Source organism: Culex quinquefasciatus, chromosome 2, assembly GCF_015732765.1.
Source record: "Culex quinquefasciatus strain JHB chromosome 2, VPISU_Cqui_1.0_pri_paternal, whole genome shotgun sequence".
Taxonomy (NCBI): domain Eukaryota; kingdom Metazoa; phylum Arthropoda; class Insecta; order Diptera; family Culicidae; genus Culex; species Culex quinquefasciatus.
Genome location: NC_051862.1, coordinates 104,765,338 through 104,787,411, shown reverse-complemented (window position 1 = coordinate 104,787,411; position 22,074 = coordinate 104,765,338). Strand labels below are relative to the sequence as shown.

Genomic DNA, 22,074 nt, shown 5'->3' with positions numbered 1-22,074 from the left:
ATTTTTATTTGAAATGTAAACACGAATGTAAAGCATTCCACTTTGTCATATACGTAGAAACATATTCACCGTCTTCAGCTTTGGATCTAACCCAAAAAAGCTGCGGGTCATTTTTTCTGAACTTTCAACTGCTGACTCAAGGTTTATATTTCCTTTAAAGAAGGGGACACTTTGTAGGCTTGTGACAACTGCTGATAAAAGTTGAATTTTCTTCATTAAAAAGGGAATAATGCGCTTCAGCGGTGGTCACAACTCAAGCGAGTTTTCCCTTCCTTTAAAAATATTCACCTATATCAGCAGTCAAGGAGTTTTCCCTTCTTTAAAGAAGGGAAAATTCAACTTGTATCATCAGTCAAGAGATTTTTCCCTTCTTCAAAGAAGGGAAAGTTCAACTCATGTTAGTAGTTATCTCAAATCAAAGAAAGTTTTCACTTCTCAAAGAAAGGTAAATTCAACTTGTGTCAGCAGTCAAGATAATTTTCCCTTCTTGACTGGAGAGAAAATTCAAACATATAGGGATAACTCAACTCGTGTTAGTAGTTATCACAAGTACAGATAATTTTCCATTATTTAAAGAAGAAAAATTCAACTTGTGTCAGTAGTCATCACAAGTCAGTGAGTTTTTTTTTTCCTTCTTTATATAATGGAAAATTTTCTTTACTTGTGATAACTACTAACACGAGTTGAATTATCCCTATATGTTTGAATTTTCTCTCCATTAAAGAAGGGAAAATTTTCTTGACTTGTGATAACTGCTGACACAAGTTGAATTTACATTTCTTCAAAGAAGCAAAAACTTTCTTTGATTTGAGATAACTACTAACATGAGTTGAATGAGTTTCTTAAAAGAAGGGAAAACTCTCTTGACTGCTGATATGGGTGAATATTTTTTGAAAAGAAGGGAAAACTCGCTTGAGTTGTGACCACAGTTGAAGCCCATTTTCCCCTGTTTAATGAAGAAAATTCAGTTTTAGAAGGAAAATTCAAAATTTTTTAGCACACAGAAAATAAATGATGGTAATATTCATCAGGAAATGGTGCCAGATTTTGAGTAAAAAAAAAAGATTAATTTTACATCAGAAATTGGTAAATATTCATCAGTTTCTGATAAATATTCATCAGGTTCACATGTTTAAAAAAAAATTAGGTAATATTACTCAAAAAGAGGTGATATTCAACCAACCAAATTTTCAACTTTCCAAAATTCAACTTTGATTCTGTGCAGGTGTCGCAAGCTTAGAAAGTGTCCCTTTCTTTAAAGGAAGTATTTACCTTCATAAATGTCGAACATATTTGGCTCAATCTAGGGGTCAATGGCTTAAAATAGCCCTGGGAACAATATTCAGCATGTGGAGCAACGTTTTGAACAAACGTTTCAAGTTCTGGGCACCCATACACAGAAAAAAATGATGGTAATATTCATCAGGAAATCGTGACAGATTTTGTGTCGAAAAAATGTCTAATCATCAGGAATTGATGAATATTCATCAGTTTTTGATGAATATTCATCAGGTTCACATTTTTACACATTTTTTATGTAATATTACTCAAAAAAGCGGGAATATTCAACCTACCAAATTTTCAACCTTCCAAAATTCATTTATTTTTTTTGCTGTGTAGCCAGCAGTTTTTAAATAATCTTAAGGAAAGAAAAAAATCAGCTTTCGCCGGCAGTTATCACAACCTAATATGGTCTTCTTAAAGCAATTCCATTATTAACTTTATTTTGAAATTTTAACATCAAATGGCCATTATGCCAAATGACCGTTATGCCAAACGTCCATTATGCCAAACGTCCATTATGCCAAACGGCATTATGCCAAACGGCGTTATGCCAAACGGCATTATGCCAAATGGCATTATGCCAAATGGGATACACCCGCGTCAACGTGGGAGTAAAGTTTACGTAAGAAGGTGGTGAGTTCGTTAGGGATTGCTTCAAGAAGATTTATGCGTGCGTTTACATTAAATTTTAACGAAGGAGATGGTAAAAGGTTAGAGAAGGAAAAAAAACGAGCAGAGTGGCATTTTCCGCGTGAATCTTCTACGGAAATTCGAAGGCGATACCTTGCCGCAGATGCAGCGGGAGCGCAGCAGCAGAACCCAAGGAGGAGCGGGAAGAGTGAAGGAAATGGAATAATAAAGAAAAAAGACAAGATTTGTAGAGAAATTTTTCAATTCAACCAATCTGATGTGGGTTTCCTATTCAGATAGGTTGAAATGAAAAGGTAAACGAAATTTGTGAATTCACACACACACACACACACACACACACACACACACACACACACACACACACACACACACACACACACACACACACACACACACACACACACACACACACACACACACACACTACATTGGTGGAATACATTGTTAATTCAAACAAATGGTCTTTTAATTTTCGCTTGAAGAACATGGCAAGTAAAAAAATCGGCAGATCCATGAATATCAAAAAATTACAAAATATGACTTTGATTTAAAATAACAACCGAAGAACATAGTTTAATTCTTTCTAAACTTTATTTTATTAATTTAACAGATTCAGTTATTTTTTGTTACAGGTATGTTACGAGCTCCTGCTCGGGTTCTAGAACAGTAGCAGAACCGAAACATATCAGAATCATTACAGTTCATGTTATTGTAAAGTAATATGGAAAACATAACTTAAACTGTTATTATCGTCTTATTCCTCATTTCCAAGAGAATATCAAACCAATAACAGTTCCTGTTATTATGCAATAAAATGGAAAAACATAACTCAATCTGTTATTATCATCTTATTTCACATTTCCAATGGAATATCAAACCAATAACAGTTCTTGTTATTATGGAATAAAATGGAAAAACATAACTTAAACTGTTATTATAATCTTATTTCACATTTCCAATTGAATACCATCCCAATAACATTTTTTGTTAAAATAACAGAAACTGTTATTATTTTTGCTTCCAAAAAATATTTTCAAGAATATCCAATAACAGTTTCTGTTATTTTAACAAAATCTGTTATTGAAATGACATGAATTTTGTTATAACCGTCTGCCCGGGTTTACACATGCTTGAATGGTGGTCGTCTTAATGCTTATGCTTAAATATAAATGATTTATACATCTTTCTAATATTTCACCATCATCTGTATATTTGTTTCACAAATTCTTCTTGACTCATATCCCGGGCAGATGGTAATAACAAAATTCATGTCATTTCAATAACAGATTTTGTTTAAATAACAAAAACTGTTATTGAATATTCTTGCAAATAATGTTTTTAAGAAAAAATAATAACAGTTTCTGTTATTTTAACAAATAATGTTATTGGGATGATATTCAATTGTAAATGTGGAATAAGATAGTAGTTATCCCGGGCGGAAAGTGAGTTGGTGCGAGTTTACGTCTGACAGCCGGAGACAGCGGTTGTTTTTTCTGCTGTTTTCGTGGCGCGGCACAGTGCTTACGGATGGAGGTGGAAGAATCCTCCGACGGGGACGAGTTTCGTTCCGTAAATGGAACGGGGAAGCGGAGGAAGACCAGCGACGGAGCCGTTGTCGGGGATGGCTCAGAGGAGAATCTTCTCAACAACAACAAGTTCAGTCCGCTGGCGGGGAACAACAACAATAACAATGATATCCCAGCCGAGAAAGGAAGCGTCCCATCGGTTCCAGTGGTTCCAGTGGCCAAGAAACCACCACCTCTGGTGGTAAAGAATACGAGCTACGCCAAGCTGAGGACTGTAATGTCGCCGTGCACAACCAAGCCAAGTTACAAGCTAACACCGTTTGGGATCAAATTGCTGTGTTCCTCCGAGGAGCGTTTTGAGACCGCGCGGGCCCACTTGATTGCGAACAAAGTGGAGTTCTACACCCACGAGAAACGAAGCGAGCGGCAACTCCGCGTCGTCGTCCGAGGACTTCCGTCGGCTTCACCTGAATTCGTCAAAAAGACCCTCAAGGAATCGCAAAACCTGGATGCTGTGGAGGTGCACGCCATCAAGAGAAAGGGAGAGTTCGCCTCGTCAGAGGAAACCCCGTACATTGTTACGTTCCCCAAGGGGTACACCAGCCTCAAGCAGCTGAGTGAAATCAAGCGCTTGAGAAGATTTCACATCCGGTGGGAGGCCTACCGGAACAAGCGACCGAACGTGACCCAGTGCAGGAACTGCTTGCAGCTGGGTCATGGAACCAGGAACTGTCACCTCAAGGGGAGGTGCAACAACTGTGGGGGTCCCCACAAGACGGACGAGTGCGAAGTCCAGGAAGCCCAGCCAAAGCGGTGTGCCAACTGCTATGGTGCCCACGAAGCTACGGACCGCAGCTGCCCCAAGCGTGCGGATTTCATCCAGCGGCGACAGCAGGCGTCGAAACCAAAACCGCCGGCGAGGAAGGCGGAGAAGCAGAGTCCAGCAGTTCCGGCGTTCACGCCGGCGGAGTTCCCTCCGCTGCCGGGCGCAGTTCCGGACGTGAAGCCAAAGGATCGCCCTCGACCCGCAGGAAGCAGTCAAGTAAATACCGGCGCCGGCGCCGGTGCCACCCCCACGGCGGAAGGTGAGGAGGTGCTCTACAGTTCGACTGAGCTGTGGCACATTTTTAACGAGTACAGCGCCAGGTTCCAGACCTGCAAGACCCGCGTGGACCAGTTGAGACTCGTCAGTTACATGCTCGGCAAATACGGCGGAAAATGAGTTTTTTTATGTATTATAATTTTTTTATGAACCGTCCCTCGGTCCTAACCTGGTCACAGCACCTAAACGGACCTAATAAAAATAAGTTAAGAATAAAAAAAAAAAAAAAAAAAGTGAGTTGGTGGATATAACTTCGAACTATCTTGGCTTGTTTATTCGCATCTTGCTGTAAACTCCTCGAGTTATGACGACTTTTGAAACCGACTGCGTATCATGGAAATTCCCGGGCAGACGGTAATAACAAAATTAATAATATTTCAATAACAAATCCTGTTAAAATAACAAAAAGTGTTATTATTTTAACCTGAAGTTCAACTTCAAGAAGAAAAAATAATAACAGTTTCTGATAAAATAACAAAATTTGGTATTGAAGTGATATTATATTGAAAATGTTTAATAACACGCCAATAAGAGGAAATGTGATACATTTCAAAAACTCTCCTAATAACAAAATTTGTTATTCGTTCGGTATACTGACTTAGAAATAAAATTACAACAAATCGCACAACCCGAGCAGACGGAAATAACGTGGGAATAAAATTTTTTGTTATTTGAAAATACTTGGCCAATAACATTTTATGTTATTTATAACAAGATTTGTTATTCGCCGTTATGATTTTTTTGTTATTGGATTGTTATTGTAATAACAGACAAATAACATTTTGCGTTATTCTTCGAACAAATCTTTGTTATTCTTTTTTGTTATTTTAACAACTAATCCGATCATCCCAATAACAGTTGGAGTTATTCTTCCATAACAAAAAATGTTATTCCCTAGTTGTTTTGACTTTCAACCAATATCTGACTAATAACAAATTTGGTTATGATAACATAAACTGTTATTAGACTATTATGCAAAAATGGATTTTGCAAGAATATTCCATAACATTTTTTGTTATTTTAACAGTATTTGTTATTGAAATGGCATGAATTTTGTTATTACCATCCCCGAGCAGACGGAAATAACTTGGGAAGGTCAGTTTTTGATATTGTGAGAAGATCGAAATATGTTATTGGGATGATCGGATTAGTTGTTAAAATAACAAAAATCAATAACAAAGATTTGTTCGAAGAATAACTTAAACTGTTATTATGTTGTTATTGCAATAACAAACCAATAACACAGAAGGAATCATGAAGGAATAACAAGATTTGTTATTTTGTGCGGAGAGGTGGAGCAGCATAATAACAAAAATGTTATTGAACTGGTATGTCTCCATAACAAAAAAGTTATTGTTTTGGTTTATTTGTAATTTGCAAATAAACCTGCAGTTGCCATAACTCCTCTGTACTAGCCAGGGCTGCAGAGTCGGGTACCTCAAGCGACTTTGAATCCATACTTTGAAGACAACTCCGACTCTTGATGCAGGATATGTCGTCAACGACGACTTTAGCTCTCCAAAACTACCCGACTTCACAGATTCCGACTCCAAGTAAAAGTTGCTGAAAATTAGATGAATCCGATGCAGTCTCCGAGGTCACACTCCAGCTCGAACTTCAACGTCAGCTCCGACTTCCTGGCTCTGTGAAAATAATAACAGTTTTTGTTATTCACACTTCCAAAATTCTCAATAAATAAATCAATTCCGTTAGGGAATATAACAAAATAAAAAAAAGAACTCTCAAAAGTTAATTTATCGGATTAATTTTAGCTTGAAACCCCATTTCATGGTGAAATAATGACCCCGATGAAATCCCTTAGGGGGTATATCAAATAATTAAAAAAATCAACTTTCAAAATTTCAACTTTTTAGAATAATTTTAGCTTAAGGACCCCATTTCATGGCCAAAATAATGACCCTGACGAAATTGGTCAAAATTATCCCATAGTTCTAACCATTTTAAACAAAGTCCTTTAGGGGGTATATCAAATAATTAAAAAAATCAACTTTCAAAATTTCAACTTTTTAGAATAATTTTAGCTTAAGGGCCCCATTTCATGGCCAAAATAATGACCCTGACGAAATTGTTCAAAATTATCCCATAGTTCTAACCATTTTAAACTAAGTCCTTTAGGGGGTATATCAAATAATTAAAAAAATCAACTTTCAAAATTTCAACTTTTTAGAATAATTTTAGCTTAAGGACCCCATTTCATGGCCAAAATAATGACCCCGACGAAATTGGTCAAAATTATCCCATAGTTCTAACCATTTTAAACTAAGTCCTTTAGGGAGTATATCAAATAATTAAAAAAATCAAATTTCAAAATTTCAACTTTTAGAATAATTTAGCTTAAGGACCCCATTTCATGACCAAAATAATGATCCCGACGAAATTGGTAAAAATTATCCCATAGTTCTAGCCAATTTTAACAAAGTCCCTTAGGGGGTATATCAAATAATTAAAAAAATCAACTTTCAAAATTTCAACTTTTTAGAATAATTTTAGCTTAAGAACCCCATTTCATGACCAAAATAATGACCCCGACGAAATTGGTCAAAATTATCCCATAGTTCTAGCCAATTTTAACAAAGTCCCTTAGGGGGTATATCAAATAATTAAAAAAATCAACTTTCAAAATTTCAACTTTTTAGAATAATTTTAGCTTAAGGACCCCATTTCATGGCCAAAATAATGACCCCGACGAAATTGGTCAAAATTATCCCATAGTTCTAGCGAATTTTAGCAAAGTCTCTTAGGGGGTATATCAAATAATTAAAAAAATCAACTTCCAAAATTTCAACTTTTTAGAATAATTTTAGCTTAAGGACCCCATTTCATGGCCAAAATATTGACCCCGACGAAATTAGACAAAATTATCCCAAAGATCTAAACATATTTAACAAAAGAAAAAATAATAACAGATTGTGTTATGGACACTTAGAAACTTTACCATTTGTGCGATTTGTTGTAATTTTATTTCTAAGTCAGTATACCGAACGAATAACAAATTTTGTTATTAGGAGAGTTTTTGAAATGTATCACATTTCCTCTAATTGGCGTGTTATTAAACATTTTCAATATAATATCACTTCAATACCAAATTTTGTTATTTTATCAGAAACTGTTATTATTTTTTCTTCTTGAAGTTGAACTTCAGGTTAAAATAATAACACTTTTTGTTATTTTAACAGGATTTGTTATTGAAATATTATTAATTTTGTTATTACCGTCTGCCCGGGTCTGCCCGGGAAATGGAAAAGTTTCTAAGTGTCCATAACACAATCTGTTATTATTTTTTCTTTTGTTAAATATGTTTAGATCTTTGGGATAATTTTGTCTAATTTCGTCGGGGTCAATATTTTGGCCATGAAATGGGGTCCTTAAGCTAAAATTATTCTAAAAAGTTGAAATTTTGGAAGTTGATTTTTTTAATTATTTGATATACCCCCTAAGAGACTTTGCTAAAATTGGCTAGAACTATGGGATAATTTTGACCAATTTCGTCGGGGTCATTATTTTGGCCATGAAATGGGGTCCTTAAGCTAAAATTATTCTAAAAAGTTAAAAATTTTGAAAGTTGATTTTTTTTAATTATTTGATATACCCCCTAAGGGACTTTGTTAAAATTGGCTAGAACTATGGGATAATTTTGACCAATTTCGTCGGGGTCATTATTTTGGTCATGAAATGGGGTTCTTAAGCTAAAATTATTCTAAAAAGTTGAAATTTTGAAAGTTGATTTTTTTTAATTATTTGATATACCCCCTAAGGGACTTTGTTAAAATTGGCTAGAACTATGGGATAATTTTTACCAATTTCGTCGGGATCATTATTTTGGTCATGAAATGGGGTCCTTAAGCTAAATTATTCTAAAAAGTTGAAATTTTGAAATTTGATTTTTTTAATTATTTGATATACTCCCTAAAGGACTTAGTTTAAAATGGTTAGAACTATGGGATAATTTTTACCAATTTCGTCGGGATCATTATTTTGGTCATGAAATGGGGTCCTTAAGCTAAAATTATTCTAAAAAGTTGAAATTTTGAAATTTGATTTTTTTAATTATTTGATATACCCCCTAAAGGACTTAGTTTAAAATGGTTAGAACTATGGGATAATTTTGACCAATTTCGTCAGGGTCATTATTTTGGCCATGAAATGGGGTCCTTAAGCTAAAATTATTCTAAAAAGTTGAAATTTTGAAAGTTGATTTTTTTAATTATTTGATATACCCCCTAAAGGACTTAGTTTAAAATGGTTAGAACTATGGGATAATTTTGAACAATTTCGTCAGGGTCATTATTTTGGCCATGAAATGGGGTCCTTAAGCTAAAATTATTCTAAAAAGTTGAAATTTTGAAAGTTGATTTTTTTAATTATTTGATATACCCCCTAAAGGACTTTGTTTAAAATGGTTAGAACTATGGGATAATTTTGACCAATTTCGTCAGGGTCATTATTTTGGCCATGAAATGGGGTCCTTAAGCTAAAATTATTCTAAAAAGTTGAAATTTTGAAAGTTGATTTTTTTAATAATTTGATATACCCCCTAAGGGATTTTACTAAAATTGGCTAGAACTATGAAATTATTTTGACCAATTTCATCGGGGTCATTATTTCACCATGAAATGGGGTTTCAAGCTAAAATTAATCCGATAAATTAACTTTTGAGAGTTTTCTTTTTTTTTTTTTTTTGTTATATTCCCTAACGGAATTGATTTATTTATTGAGAATTTTGGAAGTGTGAATAACAAAAACTGTTATTATTTTCACAGAGCCAGGAAGTCGGAGCTGATGTTGAAGTTCGAGCTGGAGTGTGACCTCGGAGACTGCATCAGATTCATCTAATTTTCAGCAACTTTTACTTGGAGTCGGAATCTGTGAAGTCGGGTATTTTGGAGAGCTAAAGTCGTCGTTGACGACATATCCTGCATCAAGAGTCGGAGTTGTCTTCAAAGTATGGATTCAAAGTCGCTTGAGGTACCCGACTCTGCAGCCCTGGCTAGTACAGAGGAGTTATGGCAACTGCAGGTTTATTTGCAAATTACAAATAAACCAAAACAATAACTTTTTTTGTTATGGAGACATACCAGTTCAATAACATTTTTTGTTATTATGCTGCTCCACCTCTCCGCACAAAATAACAAATCTTGTTATTCCTTCATGATTCCTTCTGTGTTATTGGTTTGTTATTGCAATAACAACATAATAACAGTTTAAGTTATTCTTCGAACAAATCTTTGTTATTGATTTTTGTTATTTTAACAACTAATCCGATCATCCCAATAACATATTTCGATCTTCTCACAATATCAAAAACTGACCTTCCCAAGTTATTTCCGTCTGCTCGGGAAGTATATTCCATGATCATACTGCATTATCTACAGTTGATATTGAGCTGTTAGTGGTAGTTTTTTTAGACTTAGCAAAAATTTCGAAAATTTTATTTTTTCCAAAATTCTACCCGAACATCATGAAATGATTATTTTGACTTTATTTCAAATTTATGCTGGACTTAGAAAAATTAGCAGTCACTGACATAATTTTCAATTTCCGACACTTAGAAAATTTTCATGAGCTGATATTTTAAAGTTTGATTTTATTTATGCTGGACTTTGAAATTTTTGCGTATATTTTTTAATTCTTTACTTTTTACAGAAAAAGCATTTTTTTGGGACTTAGAAAATTTTTGGGAGTTTGGAAACATGATAAAATATTTTGATGTTTATTTTTGCTTTGAACCAAAATTTCGGAAAAATCGTCGAAATTACAGGAAATTTTTGCCCGATTTTTACAAAAACATCAGTTTGTTCCTAAAATAATGTCCCTAACAAAACGTCTGCATTGAAATTTTGAAATTCGAAAGTTGGTTTTTAATAATTATTGATATACCCCCTACAAAAATCGTTCCGGCACTTAGAAAATTTACGGGCTCCGTATCACGACAAGATTTTTGGTAGAATTTATTTGATTTTTTGGACTTAGCAAAATTTTGGCTTTCGGCTAGTAAAATATTTTCAACACTTAGAAATTTTTCGAGATGAGGAAACCGAAAAAAAATTGGGACTTAGAATTTTTTTGGGAATTTGGAAACATGATAAAATATTTTGATGTTTATTTTTGCTTTGAACCAAAATTTCGGAAAATTCGTCAAAATTACAGGAAATTTTCGTCCGATTTTTGCAAAAACCTCAGTTTGTTCCTAAGATAATGTCCCTAACAAAACGTCTTCATTGAAATTTTGAAATTCGAAAGTCGGTTTTTAATAATTATTGATATACCCCTACAAAAATCGTTCCGGCACTTAGAAAATTTACGGGATCCGTATCACGACAAGATTTTGGTAGAATTTATTAGATTTTCAGGACTTTGCGAAATTTTTGCTCTCAGCCAGTTGAATATTTTTCAACATTTTGAAAAATTATTTTGATAAGAAACATTACCAGGCTTTTGAAATTTTACTTTGGATTTTTGGACTTATGCAATTTTAGGAATATTTTCATAAACTTTTATTTTTAATTTAAAAAAAATGGAATATAGAGACTTTGGATTTTTCGTGATTTGGAAAATTATTGTGACATTTTGGCAATTCAACGCTTTCTCCACAATTTTTTTAATGAGTTTTTAAAGTAAAATAATTTTTCAACTTTGAAAAATCTTGTTTTGATGTAGGTGCGTATATTCCTACAATATTACTCATATTTGTGAAGAGGAAGAAGGGGGTGTCTGAATTGTGGCGGGGTGCATTAAAAACCAATAAAATTATTTTTGGGATCAAAATCTACTTTATGAACTTGATATGATTTTTGGAAGATTTCAGTTGTTTGCTACTATAAACTCAACTTGATGTGGCATTGTTGGTCAAATAAACTCCCCGATCAGAAAATTACATCTTACGGTAAACTTGTCATGTTGCCAAAAACATGAAGATGACATGTTTCCAGAACGCTTGACTTAAGAGATGTAGAAACATAAAATGTAACATGAGTTACTCTACGAAACATCAAAAAAATATCAATCCAAGTTGACATTTTGAACTTAAAAATATCATGTCATGGTACCGAAAAATATCATCCAGGAACATGAAATAATCATGGCCAATTCTGCTTTTTCCTGAAAAAATTGGTGCGAAAAAATATCATCCAGAAACATAAAAAAATCATGACAGGTTCAGGTTTTTGCCTGAAAAAAACTGTTCGTAAAAATATCATCCAGAAACATTAATGTATCATGAAAAGTTGTGATTTGTGAAGAAATCTTACAAATCCATATTTCGCAACTTCCCATGATACATTTTTATTTTCAGATGGTATTTTTCAACAGAAAACTTAGAAGGGCTTATTTTTTAAGTAAAAGTGCATCGCGCTATTTGAACTGAGTACACCCTTACCAAAAAACATGATTTTCTGAGTTCAATATCCCACTTTTCATACGATTTGTCCATTTTTATGGTTGTAGTACCTGAACTCAAAAAATCGTATGAAAAGTGGGATATTGAACTCAGAAAATCACGATTTTTGGTAAGGTTGTAAGCCCAATGCACTGTTTACAAAAAAATAGTCAGAAGAAGTTTTTTTAATGTCAAAAACTGTCATCTGAAAACAAGAAGAACTATGAAAACAAGTGATAAATTGGTATTTTTTTTAATTTTCTGTAATAGAGTAATAGTGTAATAGAGTCTAACTTATTTAAATAAAATTGATTGTTTTGTTTGATTTGGGGTTAACATTAATAAGCATGAGTACCATAAACCAGATGACTTTGATTGAAGATTCTGGGTTCGATTCCCATCTGCTCCAACCGTCCATCGGATGAGGATGTAAAATGTCGGTCCCGGCCTTTGTTGTTAGGCCGTTAAGTCATTCCAGGTGTAGGAGTCGTCTCCATGCCATAAGTACAAACAACACACCAAACCAAGCCTACTCCGGTGGAATCGCTGGCGGCGGTTGGACTCGCAATCCAAAGGTCGTCAGTTCAAACACTGGGGTGGAAGGTTCCTTGGAGTGGAAAGAGATTTGGGTGCTCTCCCCATTCAAGCCTTCGGACTCCTAGGTTCGAGCAGAAACTTGCAATAAGGACCACAAAAGACCGGGGGGTCGTTAATGTGGATGGTTTGATTTTTTTTTGATTGAAGATGATTTTGTATGAATGAATACGAACGAAAAAAGCGTTAATCATACAGCTGGTGTAATCGTCTATTTGAAATGCTAATTTGCATATTTTTAGATTCCTTTTTATTTTTGCCAATAAATAACTCTAGATTACTTTTTCAAAACCACCAATGCACCATGGGTTTCTTATTTACATAGGACCTTTTTAAAAGTAAGCGAGAATTACAATTTGCAAGAAGTTTTTCTCAAAAGTAGTTTTAAGGGTAATATCTCAAAAATTAACACCATGAATGTGTTCAATTAAGAACCATTATCTTAAAAAAAACACCAAACGGGAATTGACATGTTTTGAATATCCAATTGATAAAAAGTGATATGTTCACATAACAATATTTTTTAACATACCTTGTAAATGATCTCTAAATCCATCCAATCAATTTCCTAAGATGAATACAATGATGTGATGATGGTTGTCCAGAAATTGCTGTCCTGTGAAAGAGAAGAGAACACAAAGTATCAATTCCCAAATGAAAATCCAAATCATTTTTGTAAAGATACTCCGCCTTTACAATAATTATTAAATGTAACTACTACAAAATGTGAGCAAATAATACTTATCTGAATAAAAACGAGAATTCCGTTGTCGAAATGACCGGATTTGTCCAATGCAAATGATGGCTACCGGAACGATGGAGGCCCCAAAATCTTCCGATGGAAGATGGTGCTGCTAAATAGGTAGGACCCGCCCGTTGGAGACAGTTACAAAACGCAGCTGCTTATTAGATTGCTCCATTTTGCCTCCTCCTCCTTCAGAGGCTGAAAAAAAAATATATTTGAACCGGGCTTTTGACGGAGGGGACAAGCTGCAGCAGAACAAAAACTTTGGGGGCTGTGATAAATAAATAATACCTTGCGACTGCAAAGCTCCTCTTCCGCGAGATGCATCTGTCAACAGGCAAAACTAGCACCGTCTGCCATAGGAAGAATCTGGAGATTGTAGAGCTTCCGTAGAGCTGAATGATGGTGACCATACCGGCAACGAGGATTCTTCTTCTGACTTCTTCTGTGACAGGTGCAAAAGTCGATCGCGAAAAAACCTCCTCCAAATTCTTTTGCAAACCACATCCCCCACATAAACAAACTAAAACACACGCAATTACCGACATAAAACACATAAACAAAATTAGCACAGCCTGCCAGGTTCACTCCGCACCGAATTGAAGCCTCAGTTTCCATCGGTGGCCAACTCTGGCGGTGGTGAATCTACTTAGTTTTCCTTCTTCTAATGCACCAAAATGGTGACGCAAAAACACACAAGATTCTCGCTACAAATCGTTTTTTTTTCGCGGTAAAACGACAACCTCCACTTTCCCCTCACTCACTACACATAAACAAACACAAATACATACGACTATCGACACATAATGCACCAAAAATGCACTTTTTCCCGATTTACGAAACGAAAAAGCACAGCACCGGTTTGTTTTGATTCCTGTTTTGACATTTCGCCGTGTGTGCGAGCGTAAGCAATAAGAGCGAAAAGAGAGAGAGCGTGCGCGCACAGTGAAAGCGTACTGTGAAAAACATTGCGTATAAATTGAATTAATTATCAAAATTGATTTTTAGATTAAATCGATTAATGTATTAAGTTTTTGCCATTAATATTTATTTTATATGCATGCCACAAAACTCAGATACAATGTGTATATTTTAAAGGATACCAGTCTTATCTTTTTTTTAAAGGTTTTGTTAATAACTTTCAATCAATCTGTTATTAAAATGATGTACAGTCATCCCACATATTCGGAACGGTTTACAGATCGGCCAATGTTCAACAAATCATAGAAAATCGTTAATTGAACATAATGATTTGCTTTTACCTTCATGTGAAAGCTTTTCTTGAGATCTTTCGATTGATGTATAGACCGGCTGTACATTTTTACGTTTTATATCAAGTTTTTAAAGAAAAACATTGACCCTTGAAATCCACAAATTCGGAACACTTTTTTCTTACGATGTAAACAAACTTTTTTTTCTCTCCAGGAGTACATATTTTTTACAAAATACTAACTTCACAATCTGAAACCAATAAAACACATGCTTAGTAATGTTTTATGAATGGTCTGATAGCTTTTTTGTGAAAATATCAGTTAAATTCAGGTGTTCCACAATTGTGGGAGGCACAATAACATCCCACAATCATGGAACAGGCAATTTGGAGGCAGTATTTGCTGCTCTGGATAAAATAATCTTGAAATGCAGTTTTTTGTTGAAAAAGTACTACTTTTACTAGTGGAATAGCAAGATAATGTACAAATAAAGGTCCTAAAAATAGCAGGGTCGACAGAAAAGTTGCATTTGGCATCCTATTGACAAATTACCACCAAAGTGTTCCGAATTTGTGGGTGTTCCGAATATGTGGGATGACTGTACACAGAAAAAAAAGTTGAATTTTGGAATGTTGAAAATTTGGTAGGTTGAATATTACCTTTTTTTACTAATACTTCATATTTTTTTTTTAAATGTGAACCTGATGAATATTCATCAAAAACTGATTAAAATTCATCATTTTCTGGGGTAAAATTAATCATTTATTTTGTCACAAAATCTGTCACCATTTCCTGATGAATATTACCATATTTTTTTTCTGTGAACTGAAAGTCAACAATATTTTTAAATGTAAAAAATATTTAAAGAAATTCATTAAATATTTAAATAAAATTTCACTTTATTTGATATTGCAAGTTCCATAGATCATTAGTTTTTCAATGTAATATTAACAACTTTTTGTTGGAAAAAATTACATTGACTTTAACATAATCTACTTCTAAAAAAATCAATTTATAAACATAAAAACGATTCATGCCCAAATTCTTTAAAACACTGAAATAATAAAAGCAAATCAAATATTGAAGAAAGGTGAAGTTCTTTCTTCAGTTGAATTATTCGCACAAAACCAAAATCTTTCTTTGAATAAAACAGTTTCTAAAGGTACTCCTTATCTCAGTTTAGGACAACTACTATACCAATAAAATACTGCAACAACGTGAAATTAAAAAAAACTCTTTACGAGAACGTCTTCAAAAAAATATTAAAACAATAATTCGCACAAAATATTCTAGAAAAAGATTTTCGAAGCCATTTGTGATCAATATATCTTGGTGTTTCAATTCAATTAATATAAAATTTATGACTACATTGATTTGGTTTGAAAAAATATATATATATATGCGCAAAAGTAACAAAATGAAGTTCGAACAGTGATAGGTTCACTTTAAAATAATATTTTTCGGTTAATCCTCTTCAAATCCATTCAACCAATGCACGGTTGCATCGCAGCTAATTTGCCTAATTAAACAAAACGCCAGATGCTGAATGTCCGAAAACATGCCCAGGTTGTGGTCCTGTTGAAGAAAACAAAACACAAAGTATCAATTCTCAAACAGAATTTCCAGGGTTATTCTTTATCAAATAATTCAACATGTTCGGGGATACAACCCTGGATCACCGCGAGCTATTGTGCCAGTCCATCGAGCGACGAGCTCTGGACCGCGATTGCGTGGTTGCTGCAGCGGGAACGAGATGGCCAGCGTCATCGATAGTCATCGACGGACCAGCAGCAGCAGATCGGGGAGCGAGTTGATGTCGCCGATTCTCAGAGAGGATCGACGAGGATGAGCTTTGCATGACCCGTATCAACATGACCCAATTATTATATAAGCTAAGAAATTACGTAACTAAAACTCTCAGTCATTCCTGGTCACCAGATGAAAAAAGGTCAAGCTAGGCCCTCGCACAAATTTTAACGTGTGGTTCAATAAGAACATAGTTTGTTAGGTGTTAGAAAAATAAATGTAGTTTGTCGAAATATAAGTGGTTTCCTGTCTAAAAGTGTTGTACGTGATTTTGTTTGTTCCAACCGTTCACCAACCTGGAACCTGGCCCGGTTGGAACCCGGGTAATCTGCCTTGACCCGTTGGAAGTCCCTCACCGAATTGTCCATCATCGGTGCTCACCCGTTCCCGTCAACCAGTGGTCGATGTGGAGTGCTGGCTGGACCGTTGCCAACACCCCACATTATGGTCCTTCGAACCGGATATTCCGGGAACCTAGGACACTGAATAGGACGAGTTTGGCGGCATCTGGACTCGGCATTGGATTGCACGGCTGGCTGCTATTCATCGGCCGCCATCGAGCCGCGGAAACAATTAGCAGAAGCATCTATTATCTTCACGGAGCTCTACAACGTCTCACCTTTGTGCCTTTGGCGCCAACTTGGCTTGGCAACACCTGTAGCTTGGGACTGGCCATCGGACGGCCTGGGACGACTGCGATTTGGGATCGTCCTCGCACGGCATCGTAGATCGTCGCCTGCTACTGAACTTCAGCGCGGGACACTGCTTGTCCAGGTAAATACTTTGAGTTCAGTATATGTCTGGCCGGCGCGCCACATACGTGAATCTAACACCGCCATTTCGACCTCTTCTTTACGTTGTGACCTGTGACCTGTGAGTGCTACTGATCGGATCGATCATCTGGTGCCACCTACGACTCGACTGGATGACCATCGCCAACCCGGATTAGGCCGGTAACGTGAGTCAACGTACAGCGCAGCGTTCTGCGCGACGACCGAACGGGACTACATGGTGTCGGTTGCCTGCTGGCTGCCATCTTCGACTGGGAGACGAATGTACTAATTGGTGCACACCGCGAGGATCGTCACGGGAGAGATCGACGACACGTCGACGGCCCGAGCTGGACGACGTCGTTGCGGATCACCGGCTGGATAGCTGGAATACATCGCGAGCATCGAAGAGGCAGCATCATCGGTTGTTTTCCCAGGTAAATACTTTAGACGCAGTATATGTCTGCCGAGGCCTGAACGGAAATACACGCCATTAAATCATATTTTCACCTCTTCGATTGCCTATTGTACCACCACATCCCTGTGCATCACGCCTCGAGCGTGTCCACCAACCCCATTTGAATTTGCATTTGAATTTTGGATCGGCTGTTAGTTTCTCCAGGTGAGGCCAACAGTATATGCCTGCCGAGGCAGTTTCTTGGTGATACTACATCCATGGTTTTTCATCCTCTTCGCCCTACACACGATCGACTGAGCTGATTATTGGACTGGCTTCGCACGATTCGTATTCGTGGTGGGATCAGATCTTCGTTTTGTTGGCTGCTGTGTTGCTGTTGGTTCCTACAGGTAATACAACACGGTATATGTCAGCCGAAGCATTACTTTGGATACTACATGCCCACACTTTCGCCCTCTTCTGCCACGTGTACTGTACGTAACATTGAGCCGCTTGAGCCGAATCGAACGATTTGTGACGACAAATATTTGACGCTGGTCTGCATCGGTTGGGAGGTACCAACACCTGTTTGTCCAGGTAACACATTTTAGTGTATGTCTAGCGAAGCTAGGCCCAACCGCAGAATACTACACCCACGCATCTCGTTTCTGATCTCTTCATTGCAACAACAACACAACATGCCGATCACCACCCGGAGTAACAAAACGTTGTCACTCAAACAGTTGACGACGGTTTTCAAGCAGGTGAAAGCGTCAATGCAGGACATTTTTAACTTTTCGGCTGATTTGGAAAAGAGCTGTACGATTGCTGATGTTGAAGTAAGATTGGGTGCTTTAGATGAGCTGTGGGTAGACTTCAATGAGACTCTGGTTGAGATTCAATCTCATGGAGAGTACGTGGCCACGGAAGACGCAACTTATGAAGCTGACCGTGCGAAGTTCAGTGAGAGTTACTTTCTCAACAAATCTCGTTTAATCACCAAATCGAGAGAACTTCAAGCTCCTCCTGCGGTTCTGGAACAGACCATCCGGTCTGAGGAAACTTCGCATGGGCTCAACGATCACATTCGGCTACCGCAGATTAAGTTGCAGAAGTTCACCGGAATAATTGAGGAATGGCTCAGCTTTAGAGATCTGTTTGTATCGCTCATTCACTCAAAGGCTGAACTCTCAGACGTCGAAAAGTTTTACTACCTGAGGGGTTGCCTTGATGGAAAACCGGCCGGCTTGATCGATCATCTGAAGATCACTGCAGAAAGCTACACTGTGGCCTGGACTATTCTGCTGAATGAGTACGACAACGATAAGCTTCTGAAGAAGCGGCAGATTCAATCGCTATTTGAACTACCTGTAATCACCGAGGAATCTTCTTCAGACTTGCACACTCTCGTGGATGGATTCTTGAGAATAGTACAAACATTGGATCGTGTTTTGGAGGAAGCGAACTTCAAGGACTTGCTACTGGTCAACATCTTATCATCTCGGCTTGACTCGATTACTCGTCGAGCTTGGGAAGAGTATTCAGCAAAGGATAATGATACTTTGAAGGACATGACGGACTTTCTCCAGACGCGTATTAGAATTCTCGAATCGCTACCCAAGAAGAAGGCAGACAGCAAGGTTGTTAGACAGAACCAAGTCCGGTCGAAACCAGCGGTGGTGAAAGCTAGTTACAACACTGCACAGGAGTCTGGAGGGCCTTGTTGTGCATGTTCTGGAACGCACTTTCTACACCAGTGCAAATCGTTTCAACAAAGGACGGTGTCAGACAGAGAGGCACTACTCCGAACCAATTCGTTATGTCGAAACTGTTTGAAATCCGGCCACTTGGCAAAGGACTGCTCGTCGAGATTCTCGTGTCGAAACTGCAACAAGCGACATCACACGCTGTTGTGTTTCAAATCGGGGAAGGATAAAGGTTCTGCCCAATACAAGCGAGACAACTCTAAGGCAGCTACGGACGAATCTCAAGCATCAGGACATTCCAGCTCGAGCACGTCAAATCAAGTCACTCCCGAGATAACAGTTTCGAACTCAGCTCAGCTGTTTTCAACTCAGGTCCTGTTAGCAACTGCAATTGTCATCATCGAGGACGATGAAGGCAACCGACTTCCGGCACGAGCCCTCTTGGATTCCGGATCAGAAAGCAATTTCATCTCGGAGCATCTGAGCCAAAGGCTTCGCGTACGACGGAATAAGGTGGACATTTCCGTTTCGGGCATTGGAAGATCGGTATCCAAGGTCAAACAGCAGATTCGAGCTACGCTGTGCTCACGTGTCTCCAACTTCTCCCGAGACATGCGGTTTCTGGTACTACCCAAGGTGACGGTTAGCTTACCAACTTCAAACATCAACACTGCTGGTTGGACCATTCCCGACAACGTGGTCCTGGCCGACCCAACCTTCTCTGTCTCCAAGGGCGTAGACATGGTGTTGGGCATTGAAAGTTTCTTCGATTTCTTCGAAACTGGTCGTAAGATTTCATTGGGCGAGGAACTACCAGCACTCAACGAATCAGTTTTCGGTTGGGTAGTCTGCGGAGGAATTGCAGACTCAGGAGAATCTATTCGCATCACATGCAACGTGTCGGCGAGGGATAAACTAGAAGCTTTGGTGACTCGGTTTTGGTCCTGCGAGGAGGTTGAGTCAGGCAGCAGTTTTTCGCCGGAGGAAGCACGTTGCGAAGCTCTTTTCGCGCAAACGGTTCAGCGCGGAGCTGACGGTCGCTACTCGGTGGCTTTACCGAAGAACGAGGCCATTCTCTCGAAGCTCGGCGAGTCGAGGAACATCGCACTCAGACGCCTTCACGGTACGGAGCGAAGGCTGGCGCGGGACGCGCATCTTCAGGATCAATACACGGAATTTATGGACGAATATCTGCGCCTGGGGCATATGCACAAGGTTGAGGAAACTGATACAGTCAAGCGGTGCTATCTCCCACACCATCCAGTAGTCAGGGAAGCCAGCACGACCACCAAGGTTCGCGTGGTATTTGACGCAAGTTGCAAAACATCGTCAGGAGTTTCCCTAAACGATGCGCTGTTATGCGGTCCAGTCATACAGCAAGATTTACGGTCGCTAATCTACCGCTGCCGTATCAAGCAGATTATGCTGGTGTCGGACGTCGAGAAGATGTTCCGACAAATTGGAATCACCCCGGAAGATCGAGCTCTACAGTGCGTACTCTGGCGACCAACGCCGTCCGCTGAGGTGTGCACGTATGAACTGAATACGGTTACGTATGGAACGAAATCGGCACCGTTTCTTGCCACTCGCGCTCTGAAACAGTTGGCAATGGATGAAAAGCATCGTTTTCCCCTAGCGGCAAAGGCAATAAGCGAGGACGTCTACATGGATGACGTCATAACCGGGATGGACGATGAGGACGCAGCACGCAATCTGAGAATTCAGCTGGACGAAATGATGATCAGCGGGGGATTTCGGCTCAGAAAGTGGGCGTGCAACCGTGCAGAGGTCTTGCGCGGTGTTGCTGAGGAGAATTTGGCCATTCCATTTCCAGAAGGAATCAACCTGGACAAGGAATCGTCCGTAAAAACATTGGGTTTAACTTGGATCCCTAACACGGATGAGTTCAAGGTACAGTTCGACATAACACCAACTGTTGCCGAGGACGAACTCTGCAAACGTGTCGTTTTATCAAAGGCTGCATCTCTTTTCGACCCGCACGGCTGGTTTGGGGCAACAATCACAACAGCGAAGATCTTTCTCCAGCAGTTGTGGACACTGGTAGATGCTGACGGAAAGCGATTAGATTGGGACACCCCGTTACCACCCACGGTGGGTGAGAATTGGAGGAAGTATGAGGAACAACTTCCAGTGCTCAATTCAATTCGTTTTGCTCGTTGTGTGGTCATTCCAAATGCGGAAAAGGTGGAGTTACATTGCTTTTCGGATGCATCAAAGAAAGCGTACGGAGGTTGTGTTTATGTACGAAGCGAAAATGCAGCTGGCGACGTCATGGTACGACTGGTGGCTTCCAAATCCAGAGTGGCGCCGCTGAAGGTACAAACGATTCCACGGCTGGAGCTGTGTGGCGCGACGCTGGTAGCCCAACTCTTCAAAGTTCTGCAGGAGGCACTGGACATCCCGTTGAGCGCGCATTTTTGGACGGATTCGACGTGTGTTCTCAGCTGGCTTGACGCGATTCCAACAACGTGGGCCACTTTCGTCGCGAATCGAGTTTCCAAGATCCAAACGATCACGGAGGGACATCAATGGAAGCACGTTCCAGGTGTGCAGAATCCAGCAGATCTGATATCCAGAGGAATCATGCCAAATGACATCGTAGACAATCTTCTCTGGTGGAACGGACCACCATGGTTAGCGTTGGGACGGGAGCATTGGCCAAACTCAACAGCTACAGTGGCGCACGATGAAGTTGAGACGGAGCGTCGACGCACAGCAGTGGCGATCGTTGCATCAAACCTGCAAGAGTTTACTGATTATTATTTGTCCAAGTTTGAAACTTACCCTATTTTGATACGAAGAACAGCAATCTGGTTGCGCTTGATGAAGAATCTGCCTTTACCGGATGAGGAGCGGTCCAGGGTT

General features: G+C 38.4%; 1 protein-coding gene across 1 annotated transcript in view; it reads left to right on the top strand.

Moving 5' to 3' along the window:
- The first annotated feature begins 3,462 nt into the window (after positions 1–3,462).
- Positions 3,463–22,074, top strand: part of LOC119766157 — a 57,172-nt gene continuing 38,560 nt past the window's right edge. Inside the window, exons 1-2 of the mRNA XM_038250557.1 lie at positions 3,463–4,112; positions 18,492–22,071. Coding sequence (XP_038106485.1) covers positions 3,463–4,112; positions 18,492–22,071 — 4,230 coding nt within the window. The remainder of the gene's footprint in view (positions 4,113–18,491; positions 22,072–22,074) is intronic.